This window comes from Henckelia pumila, chromosome 2, assembly GCF_033568475.1.
Source record: "Henckelia pumila isolate YLH828 chromosome 2, ASM3356847v2, whole genome shotgun sequence".
Classification (NCBI taxonomy): domain Eukaryota; kingdom Viridiplantae; phylum Streptophyta; class Magnoliopsida; order Lamiales; family Gesneriaceae; genus Henckelia; species Henckelia pumila.
In genome coordinates, this window is record NC_133121.1 from 21,374,655 (window position 1) to 21,399,248 (window position 24,594).

A 24,594-nucleotide genomic window follows, 5' to 3' on the forward strand; every position below is an offset into this window, starting at 1 on the left:
TTTTTTTAAATATGAATAAACAAATATTTTAGATTGTGTGGATTATGGAGGATATTGTCAAAACTCGGGTTTAGTGATTTATGAGGTATAGTAATAAGTTATTTTCAACCACTTCATTATACTTGCGACAATTTTAGGAAGAATTTCTAAACTTACAAAAGTTTTATTTATTATATAAAGAGTAAAGAATTATTTATTAAACTTGTTTTTATTTTATTTTATTGAAAAAGAGAGAAGTGATTTTGGTGTTTGAATAAATATTAAAAAATATTTTTACTTTTATTATTAAATATTATTTGTTATTAGAAATAAAAGTTCGAAAAATAGGATTTAAAAAAAGAAAAACACTTTTTATGTGTTGGAAATAGCTTTTATAACCAAATCTTTTTGAGAAAATGTGTTTTCAAAACTATGGTTTTATCCTTCTGACTTCTCTCATCTAGGGAGATATATCATATATATATTAGCAATTGTAACCCACGCAACAAAAAATGTGACAAACATGCGTATATAAAGTAATACATGTTTCAATAATAAATTTTTTTAATGCAATCAAATAAGATAACTAAAATATTTAAACACATGATATATATACACATTATCATGTACTTTTTATATATACAGTCCTAATTAATATATACATGTTCGACGAAATAAACAATATTTTTATTTAAACTTCAAAGATCATTGTTACATACAATCCAATGTCATTATATTATAACTTATAGCAAAATAATTAAAAAAAATCAGTAATTAACATACTCATGTAACAATAGTAAAATTGCAAGAAAAAATGTTTATGAAAAGTAATTCTCATTAATTCAAAAAAAAACTTGAGAAAATAAAATTTTAGGCTATCAAGAAAAAGACAACATTGAATCAGGTAGTCATCGACCATATACGAAAACTTAGGATTAAGACAATATAAAAATGAAGCACACAATAACATTAAAACTTATAGATGAATTCAAATCATGGCAAAACTACAAAGTAATAAACTAATTATAGTATATATTTATTTACCAAAAACATACGAATAATTTTATTTATTTCTGAGCTAGATTCAACTTTGCGTAATAAAACATCAAATTTACGTGTATATATATTTAGACAGATACATGCACATTGCTTTAAACACAAATTTTTGTTACCATACTTCGAAAAATTTTCAAAGAAATAAAAGTTTAGACAAAATATTTTTGACTTATCGAAACTTTGGAAAAAAACAAAACAAAATCTCCCAAAAAGATAGCAATAAGGACCACAAAAATGAAACAATATATGAAAAATTTCATACTACATGCCATAATTATAAACCTGCATATTGGTTTGAAGCCACATTATGCCGTACTTATAAGCCAATAAAATAAAATTTCATCAAATTGAGTAACATAATCAGAAAAAAGTGTGATGTCTCTATATAAAAATTCGATAATCAAATATCCTAAATAATATTGAATCAGTCATATGTAAGAATTTAATAACCATAATATTCCAAATAACATTGAATCAATCATCGCCCATCACTTTGCATAATGTTTAAATTTGATTTTTTTTTATAAAAACAAAAAATAGTATGAATTTAATAAAAAATAAAGAGGAAAATCGAATTCTCCCAGGATGATAGGATGAAATTTGGAATTTGGCATATGTAAGGGGACACAAATAGCTATGTTAAGAAAAATAAGAAGACCATGTTGGTTGTTGTTGTGGTGAGAATTCTAGACGTTAAGAAAGCAATAAGAACCCACACAAATAAAACATAACATAATTAACCATACACAAATTAAAGGTTAAGCAAACAATTTTAAATTAGTTTGAGATTTCGAACTAACAAGATATATTAACATAATATCATTCGAAATTTCAATTTGAAATATAATAAAGTTCAATTTGAAAATAACAAACGCATAAATATTGGACTTACTGTAAAGTTTAAGCCATTGACAAATGTTCGACAAACAAATTCAATATTTGACAACCAAAAGGTGTGAAAACCAACTCAACAAAACAAAAAAGAAAAAATGACAAAAAAATCACCTAAATGTCACAACCAAAAGAGCGTCAACCTCATTGATAAAATTTGGAACAACCCACAAAAGCATTGGAAATCATGGAAATCCATCTTTATTCCTAACTGTAGCACGTATTTTGCTCAAGAAAATCGGTTTATTTCTCCCACAACTGGAGTTGTAAAAACTATTTTTTCATAATATAAGTTTGAAAATTTGTATTCGTTCATACAATATATACACACACACGTGATGTACCATAAAAAAAAGTGTCAAAACGGAAATTAAAAGAAAATTCAATGATGTTAGCTCGACACTGGACCTCAAACTTCTTTAAGCACTCTGCGGATTTCTGTTGCTTGAACTTTGTGGTACATGTAGCTACATAGAAAACCTCGATTATCATGTTTACAAATAATTTAAAGCTACATGACTTATGACATAAGTAAATAAGGTGATATATAAAATTTATCAAATTGCTTTCGAATATCTCATTGAAATTCACCTTACTTCGAGTTATTATTTTAGCCACAATAAAAAGCTTTTGATTTCAATCAAAAAATATTCCAAAGATATATAAAATCATTATGTTCCACAATTTTGTGAAAAAAGATAACTTCCCTTAGCATTTTGATTTCAAAGTCTTTAAATCATCTGAAAACTTGAAGAATTAATATTAAAATATTTGAAAGGAGAAAAAATGGCAAAGCAATGAAAATCATACTTTACGGTAGCAACCGAAAGCCATATTCCTCCAAATATTATGTATTGCAAAGAAATCCTTGAGAGGAAAAACACATCAAGTCCAAGAAGTGAAGAAATACACATCTGAAATTATTGAATAAGAAATCCTCACGTTCTGAAGCAAATAAAGGAATAATATATAGAATTTTGAAAATTACTATGGGGTATCTCACTGAAATTCTCCTGTTTATTATGTAAAAAATGAGTTTTTCTTCTTCGCATAATGAATAAGAAGTTCACTTCAGTTTTCATAGTGAATATTTATGGTGTTCAATCGAGTTTCATCAGAACTATTGGATTAGAAGCTGAATCCAAGACCCTAGAAAAATTGAGACCGTAGAAAATGAATAAGAAAAATATATATTTTCCTAAAAAATTTCAATAGAAAAAACTATGCCATCCTAATGTTGTTAGCATGAAAACATATTTACTTCCAATTTGAAAATCTTTGTATTTGCGAAAACACGTGAAAGCAACAACAAACACATACAAAAGCCGTTAGTACTGTGCATTTTTTTACAAACAATTAGTGTGCATCAAATGTATATAGAATGTAGACAATCCTTCATAAAGGAAAAAAAAAAAAATAACTCAAGAATCCGATCCAATCCTGTTAAATGCTCGACAGTTTACGAAAATAAAAACATGACTCTCCAGATTAAGTGATTTCAGAGTAATGGAGGCATGTAATTATCAAATTTCCATGAGTTAGCTTCCAATGCTGAAATTTTTTGAAGTTTTGAATTGGTGAAATTGAATGAGATACCCAAAAGCCAGTCGCGTAACAAATAGAAAAACGCTTCACGATTCTTAAGAAAATAAGGTGATGATGTAAAACTGGTTGGAAGGTATCTGCGATTCTATCACCCATTTTCAGCATAAAGTTAAAGGAGACACAAATATCCTTTATTTTCAGAGTAAAAATCACGTCGAATAGTGTGGGAAATAAAAAAGATGCTCACCAGAGAGTGTAATTTCAGAGTTAGCTTCCTGACGTATAACGAATTCGAGGCATTGAATGATCGAAATTGAATGAGATATTCCAAAGCAACCAAAGCAAGAATAAGAAATGCAGAAACCCATGAGTCACAACAATTCTGAAGCAAATAAGACGACAAAAGTAAAATGGGCTAGCAATTATAGCCAATTTGAATAGCTGTTTTTTGGTGTGTCAAAAATTGCTTTTGGTACATTTGATAAGATTATTAGTGTAAATATAATATTTGAGATAAGTAACCTATATGTAAGGATATTTTAGTACTTGAGAAAAAAACTAGTTTTGTTTGGTATGTTTTTTGTGGTAAGGATAAAAGTGTGTACAAATTTTTAGGTGTCAAAAATACCCTTGTTGACTCCGACTTTACCTATGTTTTTGTTTTGTTTTGGTTTTTTTTTTTAAAAAAAATCATGTTTATCAAAATATACAAACCCAACACTTCGTCCTCTTCATCCGACCTCCTCCGAGTCTTCTCACGTCACTCGTTCAAGACGAGGAGTTGGAGTCCAGATGTTTGGCTCTTGTCCATTTTTGGTTGTCATTTCGAACCTCAAACAAAGTGAAGATTTATGAAAGATGTCGAGAAGGTCTGGCAAATCCGAATTTCATATTCTAAACTCCTTCGAAATTGAGATAACTTCGAACGAGGTTGGTGAACTGGGTATACAAAAGGCGAAATGATAAGAATTTAGAAGAGAACGAGACGAAGGAGTTGAAATCTTTTTCCAACCAAATGAGTTACCTGCATCAAATCTGAGACAGCTACAACCCGTTCGGAGATGAAGGTGAATGCCCAACAATTGGTCTTATTAGGGCTGAAGGGTAAAAAGGTAAACAAGACCCACAATAATGGGTACTGTGCAAATAAGGATTGAGAATGCCTTCCAAATTTGAGGATAATATTCCGGCCTTTTCAAGCGTCTACAGTGCAAGAAAAGGTTGACACCCTTGAATAACTGTTTTTTGATGTGTTAAAAATATCTTCAAATTTTACCATTTTAATTCACATTTTTCTCCATTTTTATCTTTTATCTTTTGAATATATTATCTTCCCAATAACTAATTTTCAACTACTAAATAATATATTATTTCATAAATAAAAAATCATGAAATATCATATATTATATCATACATGTAGTTGCGTGTGCTTTTATCACTAATATTATATTAAGTCTGAACACCACTTTTACTTGGTAAGATGGTATGAATTTTTTTTAATTTCTCAATAATACCCTCTTATTATATGGAGAAAAAAAGAAATTGAGAACGATTTACTTCTCCAAACCTAAAAATACTTTTATCTATTACACTTTCAAGCTTTGGACGATAACTTTTGTGTCTAATTTTTTTCCATTTACGTTATTCATAATATTTATTTATGTTAAAATTTTGGATGTTGCAATCATGATGGTGGTTGAAAATTTATTTGCAAATGCATGCATCATGCATGTATTAAATATTTATATTATATTATTTGTACATATCGCAAAATATTTGTATACTACATGCATTGCGTATTATCGCTAATCTATACTATTATATAAAAGATGAGCACACATAATAAATACCATGAAGACACCAAAATTACATATTCCATAATTACCCTTTCTTATCAACTATCCACTAAATCTCTTCCACTCCTCCATGTTTTACTTTTTAAAAAATATATAAATATAAAAAAACTTTTCTTTTACACACGCAAAACGTGTGCATTTTTCGATAGTATTAATTAAAATTAAATCCTCTTTATTAAATGAAGTTGGTACGGTGATGAATTTTTTTATAATTCTCAAAACACCTTCAAACTATTCATTTATCTATATATAATAAATATATTCTTTTTTTCTTTATATTTTCTTAATTTATTTCATACCAATTTATTATTTTTTTTTTACGAGCAAGATTTCCTATGATATTTTTTAAATATTAAGTTTTGTATATTATTATCTAAAAAAAGAAAAGTTTTGTATACAATAAATTTTAAATTGGGTTTGGTCAAGTAGGAAGGAACCAAGAGTTTGGGCTTGTTCATGAAGCCTCTTCAAACAGATTGGACTCGCGAATCAAATAACCCCATTTCCCCAAAATTTGTGCAGCTCCAATTTTTCTTCAATTCATGTCAGAATTAGGGTTCTTCGGCTTCATGGATTCTACTGATTAACGAAAGAAATTTATGCAAGTATTGTTTTATGATTATTTTGCTTACTAGTGGTTAGGATTGAGACGTTCTGTTGATTGACGCATTTGTTGGTTAGGATTGAGACGTTCTGTTGATTGACGCTTAAATTTGTGTTGCAGGTGTAGACACAATCATGGCTGAAGAAGAAAACCAAAACGAAATGAAAGAGGAGGTCAAGGATGACGCAGGAGAGGTTAGTGGAGTCCTCTTTCACAATTAGCTGCAGTTGCTTAGTGTATATCGGCAATTGACTGTGTATACTCTGTTAAGAATCAGGAGCTAATGCTCCATGTGGTTATTGTATTTTTGGGCCTAAGAATGAATCATTTTACTTTCTTATTCCTGCTGTTGTAAACACTGAAACTGGATACTATTTTTGTTTTCTGAGTAAATATGTGGCGTATTATCTTTACTATTGGTAGCAATTCCTCCCCTTGTGATCCAAGATCACATTGGTATCCAGGATCTTTTCACGTCACTATTCTACTTGGGCTTGATCACATTAGTGGAGGCTCTGTTCTAAAAATCGTTGCCTAGGCGGTCCTAGGTGACACACTGCCCCGATTTTTAAAAAATCGGTGGCTCCAAGCTGTGGTGAAAAAATCGGTCACCTAGGTGGCGCAAAACCTGCCTAGGCGTGTAACAAACAGCCTAGGTGGTTCGATTTTTTTAAAAATAAAATAGATATATATTTTTTTAAAAAATCGTTAAACAAAGTTATGCATATTTTTGTTGAAATATATACATATAAAAAATTTATGCACATTAATAAGCATGGCTGAAAAAATATTAATTAATATTGAACATATTTATGCATATTTTGACTAATTTTAGATATTATAAAATATTTATATATTTTTAAAAAAACCGCCTAGGCGTCGTTTAGGCGGTCGCCTATGCACCTAGGCGCTAGGCGGGGGCAGCCCGCTTACCACCTAGCGCTGTTTAGAACCTTGAGTGGAGGATCGAAAAAATGTCTTACACAGTCTTTTGGGCATGTATTAATTTGAAATGTTGGGCCAGATACAACCCAATATTAGTAATATACGGCAGCATTCGAGTACGAAAATAATTTCATAACTTCTTGAGGCCTCGGTTAACTCTCTGAACAATTCAGGGTTACAAACATTGTGAATCTTTACAACTTGTACACTCAAATGGAGCCAATAATTATTGCATTTCAGAGAGTAGATATCAATTTGCCTTGCAATAGTTGGAAGTTGGGACCAAGATATCGTATCTGGCCATCACATTTTCCAGGGAGGTGGTTGTATTAGCGTAAATGGGAGCGTTGGAAGAGCCAACAACAGGGTCTGCACCTCGATGATGGCTCTTACTCTTCATCCCCAAATATTTATTGTCCTTCACATTTTCTATCGTATTAATGCTTAATAATGGCTTCGTTATGCATTTGAGGTTTATGTCTAGTTTTCATTCACTTTACTTATCAGTTATCTGATTTTTCTTCAATTGGATTATCTGTTTTCATTGTAGTTAATTGTCCTATTAGAATTTGAATTGAGTATTGGTTTTATTTGGATTGTTTAGGCTAGAGATATGGGCATCATCTCACAGAAGATGACCGGTAGATTTTGGTATTGTTCGACATGCAATATTTTTATGATTTTTTTTTTAGAATCTTGATATGCAGTAAATTGGGTCTTCTCGATGCCAGTGGAATTCAGTGTAGATACATAATGGTCTTTGCCAGTATTTTTCTAGGCGTAATGACCCTCTTATTCTTTTTCTGAATCTTACCATAGTATAGGTTTGTATGAAAAGAAGTGTGGGGCTTTGGCTTCCATCAACGCTACAATTTCTTGATTTTCAAGAGTGCAAATAAATAAAGAAGAGCCAAATGTCTAAATGAATAACCGGGCTGATAGATATCCTTTCTCATTGCTGAGTTGATTGAGATATTGAAGTTTCCAAACAGTTGAGATAAAGGAGTTTCCTCAACTCCCACTAATACGGCTATGATAATTAAAACAAGCTTAAAAATATTCTTGGTCAGGTTGATACTGCAATTCTTCAGTACCAGAATCAGAAATTTGTTCAGCAGTTAGAAGTACTGAAGGAGGAGTGGCATAGTCTTGAATTGAAGATTAAAGAGTTAAAAGACAAGCAAGCTTCTTATGATAAAATGTTGATAAAAGTGAACCAGCTCTGGAATGAGGTTACTCGCTGTTCTTAATGTGTTTTTTTGTTTTGTTTTGTTTTGTTTTGTTTTGTTTTGTTTTGTGTTGTGTATGATACTGTAGTATTAACTCGGTGACTTGATGTAGCTAGTTGATGATATCATTTTACTTGCTGCACAAGCTGGGGCTGACCGAAGTTCTTTACAAAGCTTGGAATGTTTAGAACCTGTTCGAGGTAAAGTTTTAGTTTCAATGGCTTCGACTTTTATGGAAATATTTTGATACATGCTAGGTACTGACTTCATTTTAGGATCCATCCCATCTTGTCCTCCCGAGGATGTTTTTCTTTGTAGGCTGTTAGAAAGAGACACTATTCCAACCAACGGAAATGATGGCTCAATTGGTTTTATTAAAGAAGCTCTTCTATCCCGTCTCAATTCTACTCGGGGGTTGATGACATTGCTGGAAGACACTATCGATTCTCAAAGAGCTAAATTCGAAGACATTGCCCAGATTTTTCTGGGAAAACCATCTGCAGAAGGTTGTTAGATTTCTTGGCAATAAGGGAGACGGCTTATTCTTTATTCTATTTGCCAGTTGGGGCACTTATAGATATTCAATAACTCACGTGTGTTCTCGATATTTTACTATCTGTTCAATAAATTTTATGGTTGTTCATTACAGACGCTGTTACCCAATTCCATAGGCTTGAAGATTTGATAGCAGAGGAGGGCAGTCATCTCCGCGAGGTGTTTGATGTTCTTCACTCGAAACACAAACATTATGCTGATGAAATTCAAGCTTGCATTGAAAAACATTCAGTCGATCAGTCTGAGATAAAATGCCTTGCAGGTAATGAATTCTTTTTACTTGAACACATCTACGCAAGGCTCAATGATTGATATGTGCATGCGTTGGATGTGGATACAATGTCAAGTATCTCATACTTATTACTATTTTTAATTATGTTTTTAGGGGAGCTGGAAGAGAGCATGGCTGAACTTGAAGAAAGTAGAAGAAAACTTATCAATCTGAAAATGCAGAAAGATGGGGTCTCTGGAATGCAGGTTCCAATTCCTATTCCTGTCCCAGTTCCGGTTCCAGTTCCTAATGCTGTAAACGGAACGATGTCTCCAGAAAAGCACTCTGACATGTCAAAGCGATTACGTGAGCTAAAAGAGTCTGTTGAGGAGATAAAGGTTTCTATTCTTTGACTTTATATATCACTTGCTTATTTTATCATCTCATATATTTATATAATGGATAAAGGTCGCGAATAATGTTTGTTGAAGTTGGATATGATGTAGGTGGTCGCAGAAGATCGCCTTTCTGAACTTCAAGATGCGCAGGAGGACAATTTAATTTTGTCAAAGCAGTTGCAGGATCTTCAGGTTGTAAAGCATAGTTTTTTCCTTACAGATCAATAGATGGGTAAATTACACGGACTTTGCTTGATGTTTGATATAATTGCAGAAAGCCATCTGTGTTATGTAACCACCATTCAGTAGTCTAATGGGTGGATTTTTAGTGAGAGCATTTTTCCCTCACATTTCCCCCTTTTTCGCATCACTTTGCTTCCCCAAATTCTCGAACTCTCACCACCACACATTCCGCTTCTCTGTAATTTGGAATACATAAAACATATATTTTTTCTTTAAAAAAAATTCACCACCGACTTAAATTTAAACATGAAATAAATGACGCACATTAAAATTCTACATTTGAATATCTTTGACTTTACTGACAAACAACTCTTTAAAAATTTTATCTTTATTTTATGGTTTTTGATGAATGGTTCATCTTAGAGTTGGTGAGCATGTCTCTTTGATTGATTACAAAGCTGAACTGGGATTTTTCTCACCAATTTAATTTGTTCTGAACAGTGTAATTTATTTATATTAGTAATATTTACAAATTCAATTGTTTATCATTGTGCTTCAGAAAATGTTAGAGGATTGGCAAAAATGCATGTATCAAATTTTTCAGTAATTGTATGTATTACCTATTAGAGTTAAACTAGTTTGCAATGGACAATCAAATAACCACATTCGACTAGAGTGCATTACGTGAACATCACTTCAAATTAGCTGGCCTAGTCGCTGTTTTTTAGTGGCAAATATAGTCAAGGATATTGTTGATTTGAGAAATTTTGGTGTAGATTTGTAATTAGTCTCTAATCAGGCATTATCAATGTAATTTACCTTTTAAATTGTTCTGAGTTGAAATCTAATTCGTGATGTTTGTTGTGTAGAATGAACTAAAGGAGGACAAATATTTGTATGCATCTCGTCCTTACTCATTACTGAATGATCAGTTCCAGCACTGGAATTCTGAGGCAGAGCGTTATAAAGCGATGACTGATTCTTTGCAAGTAAGATATTTCACGTTACATTTGTATCTTAATTCTCAGAATTGTGGTTTCTCTAAAAACAACATTTTAGGCTGAAAGGCCTTTCATCGTGCGAAGGGAGAAAGAATTGATTCTTAAAGCAGATTCTCTGGATGCTGTGAGGAATGCAATCGATATTTCTGAGACAAAGGTTGAAGAATTACAGAATCAACTGCAAAAGTGTGTCATTGAAAATAATGAGATAGAGATGAAAATGGAAGAAGCTACGCAAGATTCAGGTTGACAGGCTATGACTTTTTGAAGTTTAATATCGCAACTGGTTGTGGTCTGAAAGAATTTTTTTCAGGTAGAAAAGACGTTAAAGAAGAGTTTCGGGTAATGTCATCAGCATTGTCGAAGGAAATGGGAATGATGGAAAGTCAGTTGAATAAGTGGACCAAAACGTCTGACGAAGCCCTCACTTTGCGTGAGAAAGCTCAAACACTCGGCACCTTATTGGAATCAAAGGTTTTCAATGTTTGGTTGTGTTTTGCTGTAGAATTTATTTATGTTATTGAAGTTAGATGTGTTTGCCTTCGGTGCGAATAGCTGGTTTGCAAATTTAACATGTGATCATTAAGGTACACTTCTTGAAGATCCCTACCTTAGTCTGTAACTCTTTGCTGTTGCCTGTATAATTCACTGTAGAATATCGAATAATGTTAAATTCTTTGCCCTACATGCCATCAATATTGGAATAAAGTCTATACCCAAAGAAGGCAATTGATTATGTAAACATTGAGCTAAGCTTCCATGATACCCAATTAACTGGAAGATCTTAGACTTGTTGGATGTTGGACGAGATATTCTTGTGTTTCTTTTCATTGGAAAACACACATTAAATTCATCTTGATAGTATGATCATTTCATTCCTTTTGTTACCTGACCTGACCTTTTAACATGACATCAACTAACTGCAAAAGTGTCTTAGACAACCTTTTAGATTCCTGCTGCTGCCAGAAAATTTTGTTTTTCTCATGTCAATTTTATTTTTGGCTTATATGCTGTCAAATTCTTCATCAGTAAATGTTCTTGCTGATGAACTGATGAACGATTCTCAGTTGAGAGCACTTGTCCTTTCTGGCAGACTACTGAACTGAAGAATTTAGCTGATGAATGTGCCCAGCAGATGGTGGAGATCAAATCTTTGCAGGAAACTGTATGGTATTCTCTTGTTATTATCATTTATATTCCATGAAATACAAAAACAGATTATTATTTATCATAAAAATGGAAATTTGTAGACTCAGAAAATACAGAAGCAGAAGCAGGAGCTAGAAATTTTCTTGGATCTGCTAGGTCAGCAAGTTTATGATAACAGGTACTACATACACTTGACTGGTGGTGAACAGGTTATTTTTGTGAGAGTTCATCATCAAGACAACCTCAGATACATATTGTCCACGTGGCATATTCCTGATACATTAGACTTGGATGCTCTCATCTGAATTTCGGAATTTCCGTCTATCTCTCTCGATAATTTTCTCATATATTTCCCGAGGAAGGGACTTGACAGAGATCAAGGAATCTAAGGATAGAGCCAGCATACAAACTGAAATTTTGAGGAATGCTCTAGATGAGCATGGGCTGGAATTAAGAGTGAAAGCGGCTTATGAAGCTGAGGTTGCATGCCAGCAGAGGCTTTCTGCTGCAGAAGCTGAAATTGCAGAATTAAGGGCTGAGCTAGATGCTTCTGACAGGTTCGTTCCGTACTCTTTTCCCATGTTTATGCATTCATAATAGTGATTCTTCTGATTGGTAAACTGCTATTTCAAATCAGCAAAATCTTTAGACAATTCCCGAATCGTGGATTTGTTGTAATCCTTCACTGTGTCTATGATTAATTGTGTCATACCTTTCGTTATAGCTTTGATATTTTCTCTGGATTCTTTCCTGCTTACCTTTGGGCGTGTGAATAAGATAAAAAAATGCTTGTCCTTTTCTTCTTTCTATAATAATTTGGTTCCCGGCTGTCCAGTGGTTAAATCCTTGAACTGCTTTGTGGTTGTGTCCTCATGTCTTGTAGACATCATTTTGCTGTTGCCAGAGCTAGGCTTTCATCCTACCTTACCAGCATTTTCACATTTAGTGTTTTGATTGATGATTTCTATCTCGTTTTGTGAAATAGAAAACAAGATAAATGTAAATCTTTTCTTTATCTGAGGTTGTATTTCTGATATAAAAATTCTATGTTTCTCTCTACAAAATTAGATTAAATTATAAATGGTAAAAATACTCTAATCAATTGAGGGAAATTGAAATGCTAACATGATAATGACAAATCAAAAAAATCTTCAAATTGATTACATGGACATAAAAGATTCATTAATTGGTTACCACTACTATTTCCCCTCTCATAATTGATGTTCCAATTTTAAACGGAAGAAGAAAGCTCTCCGTCTCTGAAAAAAAAGAATAAGAAAGCTCTCTGCATGGTTATGATTTTTGCTTTTTAATTTTTATTTCACTGAGCACGAGACACAGCCTAAATGGAATTTGCTTTGAATGTTGATTCAACTTTGGGTGGGATGTGTATAAAGTACTTCAGATATTATAGTTGAAGAGCAGGTGCATATAATTTGTTTCTCGTCTGACTCCAATTCTGCTTAAAGAACCATTTTTTTTTGACTTTTTTGCTTTATCTGGAACAACGCTGAATACAGTTACTAGGACTTGTCCCTTGTCCTAGGTGTTTAAACGGGAAAATTCTGCTTCATTTTCAGCACTCAATTCCTACCTATTACCACTTATATATGCGTCTCCATGCATCACATGAGGACAATTTTTTATATTTAAAATTTTCAATCTTTGTGCTCCCGGATGGATTTCTTACTGATAGAATGTAATTTTCAAAGGAAAAAAAAAGTTCATTTGCCATGACTTAAGTAAGACTTGCGTCACATTACAGACGGATGAAATTTGTGATGTTGTGAATTGTGATGCAGCTTTTCCTTTAATGTGATGAATGACTTGTTTTTTAATGCATGCAAAAATCATTTGTTGTATTTTATTCAGTAAGTAATCATTGTATGTTCTGATGATTTAAAATGAGGGGCCCGTATCGAGTTATATGCGTCAAAGTTCCTTACTTCCTTAAAAATATTAAATGACATAACAAAATATATTTCATTTTTGGATGGTAGATCTAAGCGTAAAGTTTTCATTCAAATTGCTTTATATTATGGCTGCTGAAAGTCCTAAATCTAATAATCGAGGGGTTTACATGCAGAGATGTTTTAGAGCTCCAGGAAGCCATAAAGATCAAAGAAGGAGAGGCGGAGTCTTATATTACTGAAATTGAGGTGTTGATTTGTGGCTTCTTAGGGAACATATATGCCTTTTTTAATTACTAAATCCACCCAATGAATATTAGTCGAAGCATAAGAAATGCGAAGTTTGTATCATATAAAGCCTAGGATCTATTTTTCCATCCCTTATTTTCTAGCATCGTTTGGGGCCATTGTTTACTCTACAATCTACATGCAGACTATTGGTCAAGCTTATGAAGACATGCAGACACAGAATCAGCGTCTATTGCAGCAAGTTACCGAGAGGGATGAATATAATATCAAGGTCCTTGCCATTCTCTGTGCTTTTTTTGACGACTTTGTGCTGCGCATGATCTCTGCAACTTGTTCTGTTTTTTTTTTTGGGCTTTTCATTTTGCAGTTGGTTTCTGAAAGTGTGAAAGCGAAGCAATCACAAAGCTTATTACACTCGGCGAAGCAGGCATTGGCGAAGCAACTTCAACAGCTTAATGTCTCGTTTGAACCTCTAAAGTCAAGAATTGCTCATAGTGAGGAGCAGGTAGACAACATCAATCCCATTATGAATCTTTTTGTGTTGGTGATTGATGGTATATACTTCAAATTTTAACATAAATTGTAATTTTGTATGCAGTAAATTTAAATGTCGGGTCAATTTTTTCCTCATCAAATTTTATGTTCAAGTTGTTATTTCCTGTTTTATTTTCTGAAAAATTAAGATATCGAGGGAGTGTACTTTATAGGAGAAAATTAGTCTTTTTTTAGCTACCAAAATTAGTTATTATAAATTTCTCACACACAATAATATAAGTTTTCAAGAACGTTGTTCAAACCTATGTCAATACCTGCAGGTTAAATTTCTCCATGTTGAAGCTTTGAGTTCCATTCAAGAAGACCGGCACATGACTATAAATCTAGAATCTGCGAGGTGGGAATTAGCAGATGCTGAGAAGGAATTGAAGATGTTGAAATTTGCTCTCGCTTCATCCGAGAAGGATCATGAACAGCTCCAGCGTAAAGTGGATGACATTCAAGTAGAACTAAATAATGAAAGGTGATCTCCTTATTCGATCTTTTCATCAAATGCGTTGCTCCTATACTTGAGTTGTTTTAGAACCCAAGATCACTGAGATACGATTTTAAATAACAGAAGCGAGCGCAAGAAGATAGATGAAGAACTGATGGAGTTGAATAGGACAATTGATGAATTGACTTCTGAAACTGGGGAGGCTGCAATTCAGAAACTACAAGATGAGATCAAAGACTGCAAGGCTATCCTTAAGTGCGGGGTGTGTTTGGATCGTCCTAAAGAGGTATGTCTTGTAAGCCTATTCTAATTTGAATTCTGAAACAGCTTTTGTTCTGCCCAGACCAAAGTATGTACTGCTACCCATCTTTTCAGGTTGTCATCTTGAAATGCTTCCATTTATTTTGCAACCAATGCATCCAAAGAAATCTTGAAATTCGGCATCGCAAGTGTCCTGGTTGTGGAACTGGATTTGGCCAAAACGACGTCCGATTTGTAAAAATTTAACTGAGCTCCCGTAGATTCTGTGAATTGTAGATTAGCTTGTTAAGATTCCAGGTGAATTGTTCCAAAACTTGTTGGCAAAGCCTTTTTGCATCAAAGCTATTTTTCATTATATGTGGTGCCTGTACTCCCAGGGACAGATGGACACTCTGCATTAGGCCTATCCACAGTTTTAGAATTTCAGCAACGGAATTGAGGGTAATGCTGAAAAGGTGGAATCGGAACCAAACTGCTTGGATATGATTTTGGTTCGAGTTCATTATGGATTTCAGTGGAACCGAGAGCGAATCGAATATCTTAGATATGGTTTAGGGTCTAGTTCTTAATATTCCGTTCTAGTTTGAAACGATTTGAATTGAGATTTATATTCTGTTAATTTTGTTTTGGAGTGGGTAGGGATAGCAGATTTTTTTCGCTTTTTATGTGGGTTTAAAATTTATCAGGCAGACAAAAAATAACGTTATGAATCATGAGTTATTTACACCAATTAAAGTTAATTACTTATAAATTCCTTGTCAATAAAAAAAGAAGTTAATTACTAAGAGGTGTTTAGCTAAGCTTATTAAAAAGAGCTTATAAGCTTCTAGAGTTTAAAAGTTGTTTTACGAGCTTACAATCTGTTAGAACTTATTTTAAAAATAAGTTGTTAAAGTGTTTGGGTAAACTTATTTTAAACAACTTAAAAATGTTGATATGTTTGGTATTATAAGATATTTTTATTGTCAAAATTATCAAAAAAAGTATAATTATATGAAAATAATGTTTCGAGATATACATATACGAAAATAGTTTTAGAATAAATCTATATTAAAAAACAAAATTGTTTTAATATTTAATGGGTGGAGGATATGATGGAGATTTATGAAAATATTTAAAGATATTTTAGAGAGATATAATATTAAAATAAGAGCTTTTTGAAAAAAATATCCCCCTAACTTTTTTAAAAACAGCTTATAAGCTGTCAAACAACTTATTTTGACAGCTTATAAGCTGTTTCTTAAAAAATTTATCAAACATAATTTTGGAGCTTAAAAGCTCAAAAAACCAGCTTGTAAGCGGTTTGAAAGAGTTTTTAAGCTTTGTCAAACACTCTCTTAGTTATTATATTACAAAATATTGTTAACATTTATTTTTAGTAAAAAAAATAAAAATAAAGGTTGAATTTATGGCTATGGCCTAAGTCGTAACTTGTAACTTAAGTTTGCTTTGGGTTATGGCTACGAGAAACTGCTGTTAGCATGTTACAGTTTATTTTGGTTTTTTTTTTTTTTTTTTCAAAATTGTTTTACTAAACACTTTCTCAAGCATTTCTATTTTAATGTTTCACTTCCTTCAAGTATTTATTAGCCATATGTAGGGATGAGTATTCGGTCAAAATTGAATTAACTGAATTTTTTTAGGTTAACAAAATCGAATTAATGTAAAATCGATTTAACCAAATCGAATTAAAATCGGATTGATTTTTTTTTTTTACAAAATAACATTAGGGTGTTTGACTAAACTTATTAAAAACAGCTTATAAGCTCTAAGAGCTTATAAGTTATTTTGGGAGCTTATAAGTTGTCAAGTCTTATTTTAAAAATAAGTTGTTAAAGTGTTTGAATGAACTTATTTTAAATAACTTAAAGATGCTGATATGTTTGATATTATAATATCTTTTTATTGTTGAAATTACCAAAAAGGGTAACATACTATAAAAATAATTTAAATAGTAACACACATTTAAAAATAGTTTTAAATTTATTATAAATATTAAACATATATTAAAAAATAAAACTATTTTTAATTTTAATTTAGAAAAAAATTTGATAAATTATGTATAAAAAATGGACAGAGGGCGTTGTGAGAATTTAATAAAATATATAAGGATAATATGGTAAATAAAATATCAAAATAAGATCTTTTTGAAAAAAAAGTACATTCCCCCTTAATTTTTTAAAACAACTTATAAGCTGTCAAACAACTTATTTTGACAGCTTTTAAGCTGCTTGATAAAAAAATTGTCAAACAAACTTAAAGAGCTTATCTCCCAAACACCTTCTAAATATACAAAATTTTATAAAATCAATGATTGAAATATGATATTTTTATTATAATAAAACACATCAAACTTAAAAAATTTAACTATAATATTATATATAAACACATTAAATTAAATATTATAAATTCCTTATACAAAACATTCAAAATTTACAATAATTTTTATATTACAAGTAATATGATTGTTTAAAAATTCAAAAATTTAATAAAATATTTTATTATGTAGGTCTCCTACAAGACTAATTCACACATATACCTGTGAGCAAGGCGGAGCTATGTTCGAAATTTTTTATATGTAAATTTTGACTAATTTTGGAATAATTTGATATTAGTTCGGGTAATTCAATTCAAAAAATTAAAGAATTGGAGGGCTTGAAATTCTAGCCCGGGTAGAATGATAATCCTGGCTCCGCCATTGCCTATGAGATCAGTAGATTCAACTCATATTTTTTGAAATAAAAGATAATATTTTTTTGAGTCAGTTCAAATAAGATATTCGTCTCACAACATTAATATTGACATATGAGACCATCTTGTAGGAGTTTTATTTTTATTAGAAATATAACAAATATTAGAATATAATAGTTATAGATATGGGGCATCGTAATGCACAAATTTATTATATAATTATAATTTGAGAATATATGAGTATTTTTGGTTAATCTGAAAACATATCATGATGTATAAGTTAATCAATCTTAACTCAACTTTAAAAATGATATAAATCATAAATTTTTCTTAAAGATATAGATAAAGATAAACAAATACTAGAAATTTATTTGTAGATAAGTTACAAATTTACTACTATATGTTTTAATTTTTTTTATTGAATAAAAACCGATTTTTTTCCCAATGCATAGGGACATATTTTGTGTTTAAAAAATATGACATCAAGAAAACAAAAATAATTACCCTAAAATTCTAATATTCACAATATAGCAAGCAAGAGTGTATATATATTTGTGTGCACGCACGACAAAATAGTTCACCATCATCCCCAATTTCCAAGCAATTTCCTTGCCTACTAAAAAACAAATATTATTCCGACAGTCCTCATGTACTATGATATCAACACATGACCAAAGTTCAAATTGTACGGCAATAAAATAAGTGAGAAGTCATTTACTCACTCAAATATTACTCCTTGCCTATTCATGACCTGTTTTTCACATTTGGTCATTTTATCCACTAATTTATATATATACATTTTTGTCAATATTAGTTATTTTTCATCACAAGTATATACTTGACGTGACATCGAATATTACTGATGATATGTATCGATAGATATTGTTGACATGTTCGATGTTGCGTTAGTACTAATAAAATAAACTAATTTTCTTGAAAATATAATAAACTAAGATCATGAATTGATCGATAATAAAACCAAAAATAAAAAAAGCATACAAATTATAAAACTAAAAATATAATTTTCTCAACTATATAAAACAAAAAGTTAATTAGATATATAAACTCAAAAACATCATATAATATTACTTCATCCGTCCCATATATGTTGTCTTGTTTTAGTTTTCACACGAATTAAAAAAAATTTATTGGGAAAGTAAATTTTATATAAACTTCATATTTTATCCCTATTTAATGTATTAAAAAATGATTGCACAATTTTCAAGGTGTAGTTAATAGGGATATATTAATAAAGAAGTGTAAAAAAATATTACTAAATATGGTGTATGACTATATATTTGGGACAAACAAAAAAAAACGTGGACAATATAATTGGAAACTGAGGGAGTATATTTTATGTATCTATGTACATTAATTAAATTATTAATTAGAAATGTAGCAATAATTAACCGAGCATGTAATATGCTGCATGTATATATATAGACATGGCTTCAATATATGAGTGACGCATGCAGATCATCCATGGCTTCGAGTTTGGGACAGTACTTTCTCCACATTTTCACCCTCCTAAATCTCTCTTCTTCATCTTCTCCGATCTCACGAGGCGCAAACCCACCAGCTCCGGCGCCCACAGTGTACGAAATCCTCCTCCAACACGGCCTTCCCGGCGGGCTCTTGCCGGATTCCGTCACGAGTTACTCGCTCGCTGCGGACGGGAGATTTGAAGTGAGTCTGCGGAAACCCTGTTACGTGCAGTTCGAATACTTGGTTTATTACGAGGAAAGCATTACTGGGAAGCTCAATCTTGGTTCTATAAGTGATTTGAATGGGATTCAGGTGCAAAGGTTCCTCTTCTTCTGGTTCGACATCGACGAGATAAGAGTCGATCTTCCGCCTTCTGATAGCATATATTTCAGTGTTGGTTTCTTCACCAAGACGCTTCATGTGGATCAGTTCTTGACTGTTCGTTCTTGCAAAGACGACGCCGCGGCCCTGGCTTGGTCGCCGCGACGTATTCAGGTACATTATATCCATGAAAAATATTGTTTTTATGCTATAATACTACTTTTTATAAATATGGGCAGAGACCCGTCTCATAGATAAAGATCCGTTAGAACAGACCTAATCTTAAAATATTATGTGATTTTTTTTCTCCATTTGGTCTATGTGGTTTATAACAACAATTAAGAAGTGCATGCTCCTAGGCATTAATAGTTGTTAACTCAAAACAGTAGCAAAAGATATTCAATATGATCAGCAGTTTCAGAATTGCTCCTAAAACTATTAATAGAAATAATTTATAGGGAGTGTATGTACTATGTACAAACTTAGCTAAAACTACTCAATAAGAACGATTTCAAACCCGTTCTTAAAGGTAGGACACAATAGAAACAGTTTAGTTCAAATCTGTTTGGTTCAATTTTCAATAGCGATTATTTAGAAATCAGTCTTAAAAAAATCAATTCTATAAACAATATATATACACACATATATATATATATATATATATATATATAAATATAAATTGCTCGTATTAATGTCTATTTTAACATTTCGTTTGCTGATGGCTTGCAGCTCATGACGGGTCGGATGGGCAATCTCCCGATGCTTTTTAATTGATATGCCGATGCATTTTGTTCCTTGATTATCGAGCGTCTAATTATGGGAATTTACTTATTATTCTAATATATCCATGTTAGAGATGTATATTTTAATAATGGTCTTCTTTATTTAATAATATAGCCTTTTATCCATACTTTTTTTCCCAAATAATTGAAATGATTTATCCCAGGGAAAATGTAAATTTGGTCCTGTATGTTTGTCACTTTGTGATTTTGGTCATCTATGTTTTCATACTTCAGTTTTAGTCTTGCATGTTTTGATTTTTGGCAATTTCGTTCATTTTTAGTCGAAAATGCTGACGTGTCACTATATACGTCAGCTCCACATCAGCATTTAATTGGTGCCACATCAGCGCCACGTCGAAAAAGGACTAAAATTGCCAAAAAATAAAGATAGCGGACTAAAACTGAAATCTAAAAATATAAAAGACTGAAATCACAAAATGATAAACATACAGGACCAAAAAAATAATTTATCCCATTACGTTTTGTTTGCTTTTTTTTTTAAAAAAATAAAATTAAAAATGACATTTTTTTCAAAATATATTAAAAAATTGCTATGTTTTTATGGCAATCCCCAACTTAAGTTTATCAAGAAATAAATCAAAATTTAAAATATTTATGATAAGAACAATCATAAATTTGAGAAAAATTTAATGAAGATAAGACTAATTTTAAAAATATGAAAAATAACAATATCAATAAATTAAGTACAATAATAAAAGTTAAAATTGTAAAAAAGAAGTACAATAATAAAAGTTATAATATTAGCGAAATTAGAATTGAACAAATTTCTAGTAAAACAAATTAAAAATAACCAAAATTTATTTTAAAAAATAAATAAATCGGTCTACTCAATTTGGTTTGAATTATTTTTATATAAAAAAATAGAATAAACATATTTTTTTTGAATGAAATTCAATTTTTTTTAATAAAATAGTCGACAATTAAGCAGATTGTACCACATGTCTTTGTCATATTTTCAAATATAATACAGTTCGTACGGGGCAATGCAGCTAGATATGAGAATAACGTCTTATTCGCTTTGTTTTTTTTTATTCAACAACATATATCAATCTTAAATGAAAGTATGAACGAAGTTCGAAGATAATAATTGATCTGGTCTGGATATTGTCCGAGCTAGTTCGGTAGCTTGAATTGGACTGGCAGTGAAGATCGATCTGTAAGGACAAAACTAGTTCATTTTTAGCTAAAACTTGGTCCAGTAAAATTACTAATCTGATAAGAGATTCCTTATCATTTTAGTTTTGTTAGTAAGACCGATTATGATATAGATTGAATGTGTTCTTGGCTTTACACAACGTTTTGATTATGGATTGCTGTGAACAGGTACTGTGTAGTTGATTCGATCTCTAATTTAGAGATTGAGTTCATAAACAGTATCTATATTAGAGACTGATTCCCTAAAACATTCTCTAAATTAGAGACTGATACCATAAAATCGATCTCTAATTTAATGACCCATTATTATTCGGTTTCTAAATTAGAGACCACATCAGAAATATCGGTCTTTATTTTAGAGACCGAAATTGTAACCTCAGTCGCTAATTTAGAGACCGGTTCATGTTTTAAGTCTCTCACGATTAGCGACCAAGGTTATTGATACCGATCAAATGGGTGATCTCCTTGTGAAGCTCCAGTGCATCAAGTTGCCGATGTTGTGATATTTGATCTAGTTGGCTAGGTGGGCTAAGAGGGACACCATATCTTAATGGGTAATATTGTATATGGATGTTAAACCTGGACCCGTGTGAAATCCGCCCCGAACTCGCTCCGTTTCCATCCCTAATGTTGTCTCTGAAAAGGACATATCCAACGGTAGAGCAAAGATAAAACTGATCTCGAAGAGATATGAGACAACACCAACAGTAAGACACGCCCCTCCCTAGACTCATGGGCACAAAAACCCGATCCATCTGCGCTGCCATAATTATAAAAAAATAAAGTTGTGTTTTGCTAACAACTATAGTTTTTTACCTAGTGGTAAGAGCTTGATCATAACACATTTTATGCAATTAAAATGTTAAACATGATGAAGGAAATTGTAACGCCCCGAAAATTTAGTAACGAATTAATTGTCAATTAAAATAATTATTGAGTGGATAAAATAATTATTACTGTCAAATGAGTTATAGTGTGTATTCATAAAATACACTTGACAATTAGTCAATGAGTTTGACTATTTTTGGATATTTGGAATATTGACATTTGGAAATAATTATTGAGATATTGAAATAAAAATAATTATTTATGCCAGATAATTTAATTTAGAAAAGTATTTGACTAAGTTGACTGGTCATAGTCTAAGTTTGACTCAATAATTAATTTGAGAAATTATGAGTCCAACTGACTGGTCAAAGTCAATAATTTCAGAAATTTAAATTTATAGATGTTGGGTGTATACCGAAAAAAAAAAATCAGATTAGAGACTAATTTTACCAGTTGACTATCAAATAAATTGATCCGGGTCAGGAAATTATCGAGTTTCTATAAATAGCAAAACACACACTGAAACACCATAAAGAAAACACAGATTCGGATTTTTCCCCATTTTCAAGGGATTTTTTCGACTTGTACTATATCAGGTCGCAAAGATCGAATCGCCGGCCGTTCATCGGTTCTTCGATCGATGATCGGATCGGTCACTTTGTAGCCAACATCAAGACGAAGCTATTTGTGTACCGAAATCGACAATCAGACGGTTTGATCGTTGGGAAATTAAGTTAGAACAGACGGGTTCTGCACAGAATTCGGTTTCACTGTAGCAGTCCACGTTTTTTATTTTTCAGGCCAATTACCGGAGCTCCGATCAAAGATCCAAACGGTCAGATTGTAGGCAAGATCAAGACGGTATAAAGAAATTGAAAACCCAACGGTTGGATCGCCAGGAAATCGACAAAGAACAAACGAGTTTGGCAAAGGTACTATTCATCGTCTTCTTCGCCGAGATTATGATTCGAGCTTGTTTTTGTTAGTTTTTGAATTGCTAAATGATAGTAGGTGATGTGTAGAATATTTTCCGAGCTTATTTTAGTATTTTTGGTGAAGAAATCGAGTTAATCGGAGCTGTTAAAGTTCGCCGGAACCGGACTGAAATTTTAAGATCCCGGCCGCGTCGGAGCTTCGTTCCGGTCGTGGCTTAGATGGTTGGAATCGTCTGGTCGAGCTCTAAAAATCTGGAAAATTTCATAATTTTTGGACAAAGTTTCGCCGTCACCGTCGCGTCGCCGTCGTCTTCTCCGGCGAGCCACCGGATTTTGACATGTTAACCATTTTTTATCATCTCAACGTGATAGATCCAAATATCCAAGTTTTTAGTCGAGATTCAAAGCCGGAAGCGGTGAGAACTCAATAAAGTTTGCGAAATTTTTTGGTCAAAGTTTGACCATAGTTGACTAAGGTTGACTTTTGACCATTATGTGATTTTTCGCAGATCAGAAGCTAATTTAGGATATTAAGAGGCATAAATCAACAGTTAGGGATTTGAGCTTTCCAGAATTGAAAGGTTATGAGATTCCCGAGTCACGATCTACGAAATCGGTTAAGTTTTCGTGCGTTAGAAACGCCAAGACATGTTTCTATCCATTCTTTCTCACCATTTAAATCATATGTACAAGGTTTTATGCATTAAAGGTATATTGGAGTGCATGTTATGTGGTTTAGAACAAACTGATGAAAGCATGCATATGACTTAAGTTATGATGTATTTCTGCCATGTACTCGTTCAAGCCTGCTGATCCATGGGTTTGAGTTTGAGTTAGGGTCCTTATTGGTCGGGTTATTTTTATTCCGGGTTCGAGTAATTTAATGAGTGTTTAAGTGATTAACTATTGGATCATGGGCTTGGTTAGCTTTAATGTATAATTTTGCTAAGTTATGATTCGGGCCAGATTAAGAGTTAATGGGCTAGATTAAGTTATTAATGAGCTAGCTTAAGTTGATGAATCAATTTTTAAATTAATGAGTCAGTTTAAATTGATAACGGGCCATTCTAGCAATTTATGGGCTTAAGTTAAGGGAGTCAGCAGCTCGAACAAGTCTATGAAAATAAATAGTCCGTAAATATATATTTAATTCGTGCATGTATTTTTTTAGATATATATATATATATATATATATATGTATGAATTTTATGAAAAATAATTAAATATATATTTGCGGGCAAATTTTCATGAAATAAAGAAATAATGATAAATTTATGTACATGCATACATGAAATATTTTTATGATGTGTTTATGATTGAGATTTTGAGCATGAAAAATATTTTTATGGAAATTGAAGTGATG

At 31.8% G+C, this 24,594-nt stretch overlaps 2 protein-coding genes and 1 long non-coding RNA gene across 10 annotated transcripts; 2 read left to right on the forward strand and 1 right to left on the reverse strand.

The window, feature by feature from the left end:
- Positions 1-2,190: 2,190 nt before the first annotated feature.
- Positions 2,191-4,610, reverse strand: LOC140878123 (uncharacterized). Its single transcript, XR_012149314.1, has 2 exons — positions 4,496-4,610; positions 2,191-4,410 (listed from the first exon to the last, which is right to left on the reverse strand). It is a non-coding gene; the product is annotated as an uncharacterized lncRNA (long non-coding RNA).
- Positions 4,404-15,669, forward strand: LOC140878121 (E3 ubiquitin-protein ligase BRE1-like 2). Of its 8 annotated transcripts, none has more exons than XM_073281727.1 (20): positions 4,404-4,691; positions 6,052-6,125; positions 7,947-8,108; positions 8,218-8,305; positions 8,381-8,611; positions 8,755-8,922; positions 9,046-9,269; positions 9,378-9,461; positions 10,322-10,441; positions 10,512-10,698; positions 10,767-10,927; positions 11,547-11,618; positions 11,704-11,780; positions 11,965-12,159; positions 13,689-13,761; positions 13,946-14,032; positions 14,129-14,266; positions 14,577-14,779; positions 14,876-15,038; positions 15,128-15,669. In XM_073281727.1, the coding sequence occupies exons 1-20, from the start codon at positions 4,631-4,633 to the stop codon at positions 15,257-15,259; spliced, it is 2,700 nt and encodes an 899-aa protein (XP_073137828.1). In that variant the 5' UTR covers positions 4,404-4,630; the 3' UTR covers positions 15,260-15,669. The 8 variants fall into 8 exon arrangements, with proteins under 8 accessions (XP_073137828.1, XP_073137829.1, XP_073137831.1 ...); XM_073281728.1 differs by lacking the exon at positions 4,404-4,691 and adding an exon at positions 5,776-5,932; XM_073281730.1 differs by lacking the exon at positions 4,404-4,691 and adding an exon at positions 5,776-5,932 and having other exon boundaries at positions 6,058-6,125.
- A 3,511-nt stretch (positions 15,670-19,180) lies between these two features.
- On the forward strand, positions 19,181-20,479 carry LOC140885260 (uncharacterized). Its single transcript, XM_073292204.1, has 2 exons — positions 19,181-19,684; positions 20,240-20,479. The coding sequence occupies exons 1-2, from the start codon at positions 19,187-19,189 to the stop codon at positions 20,282-20,284; spliced, it is 543 nt and encodes a 180-aa protein (XP_073148305.1). The 5' UTR covers positions 19,181-19,186; the 3' UTR covers positions 20,285-20,479.
- Positions 20,480-24,594: the final 4,115 nt, after the last annotated feature.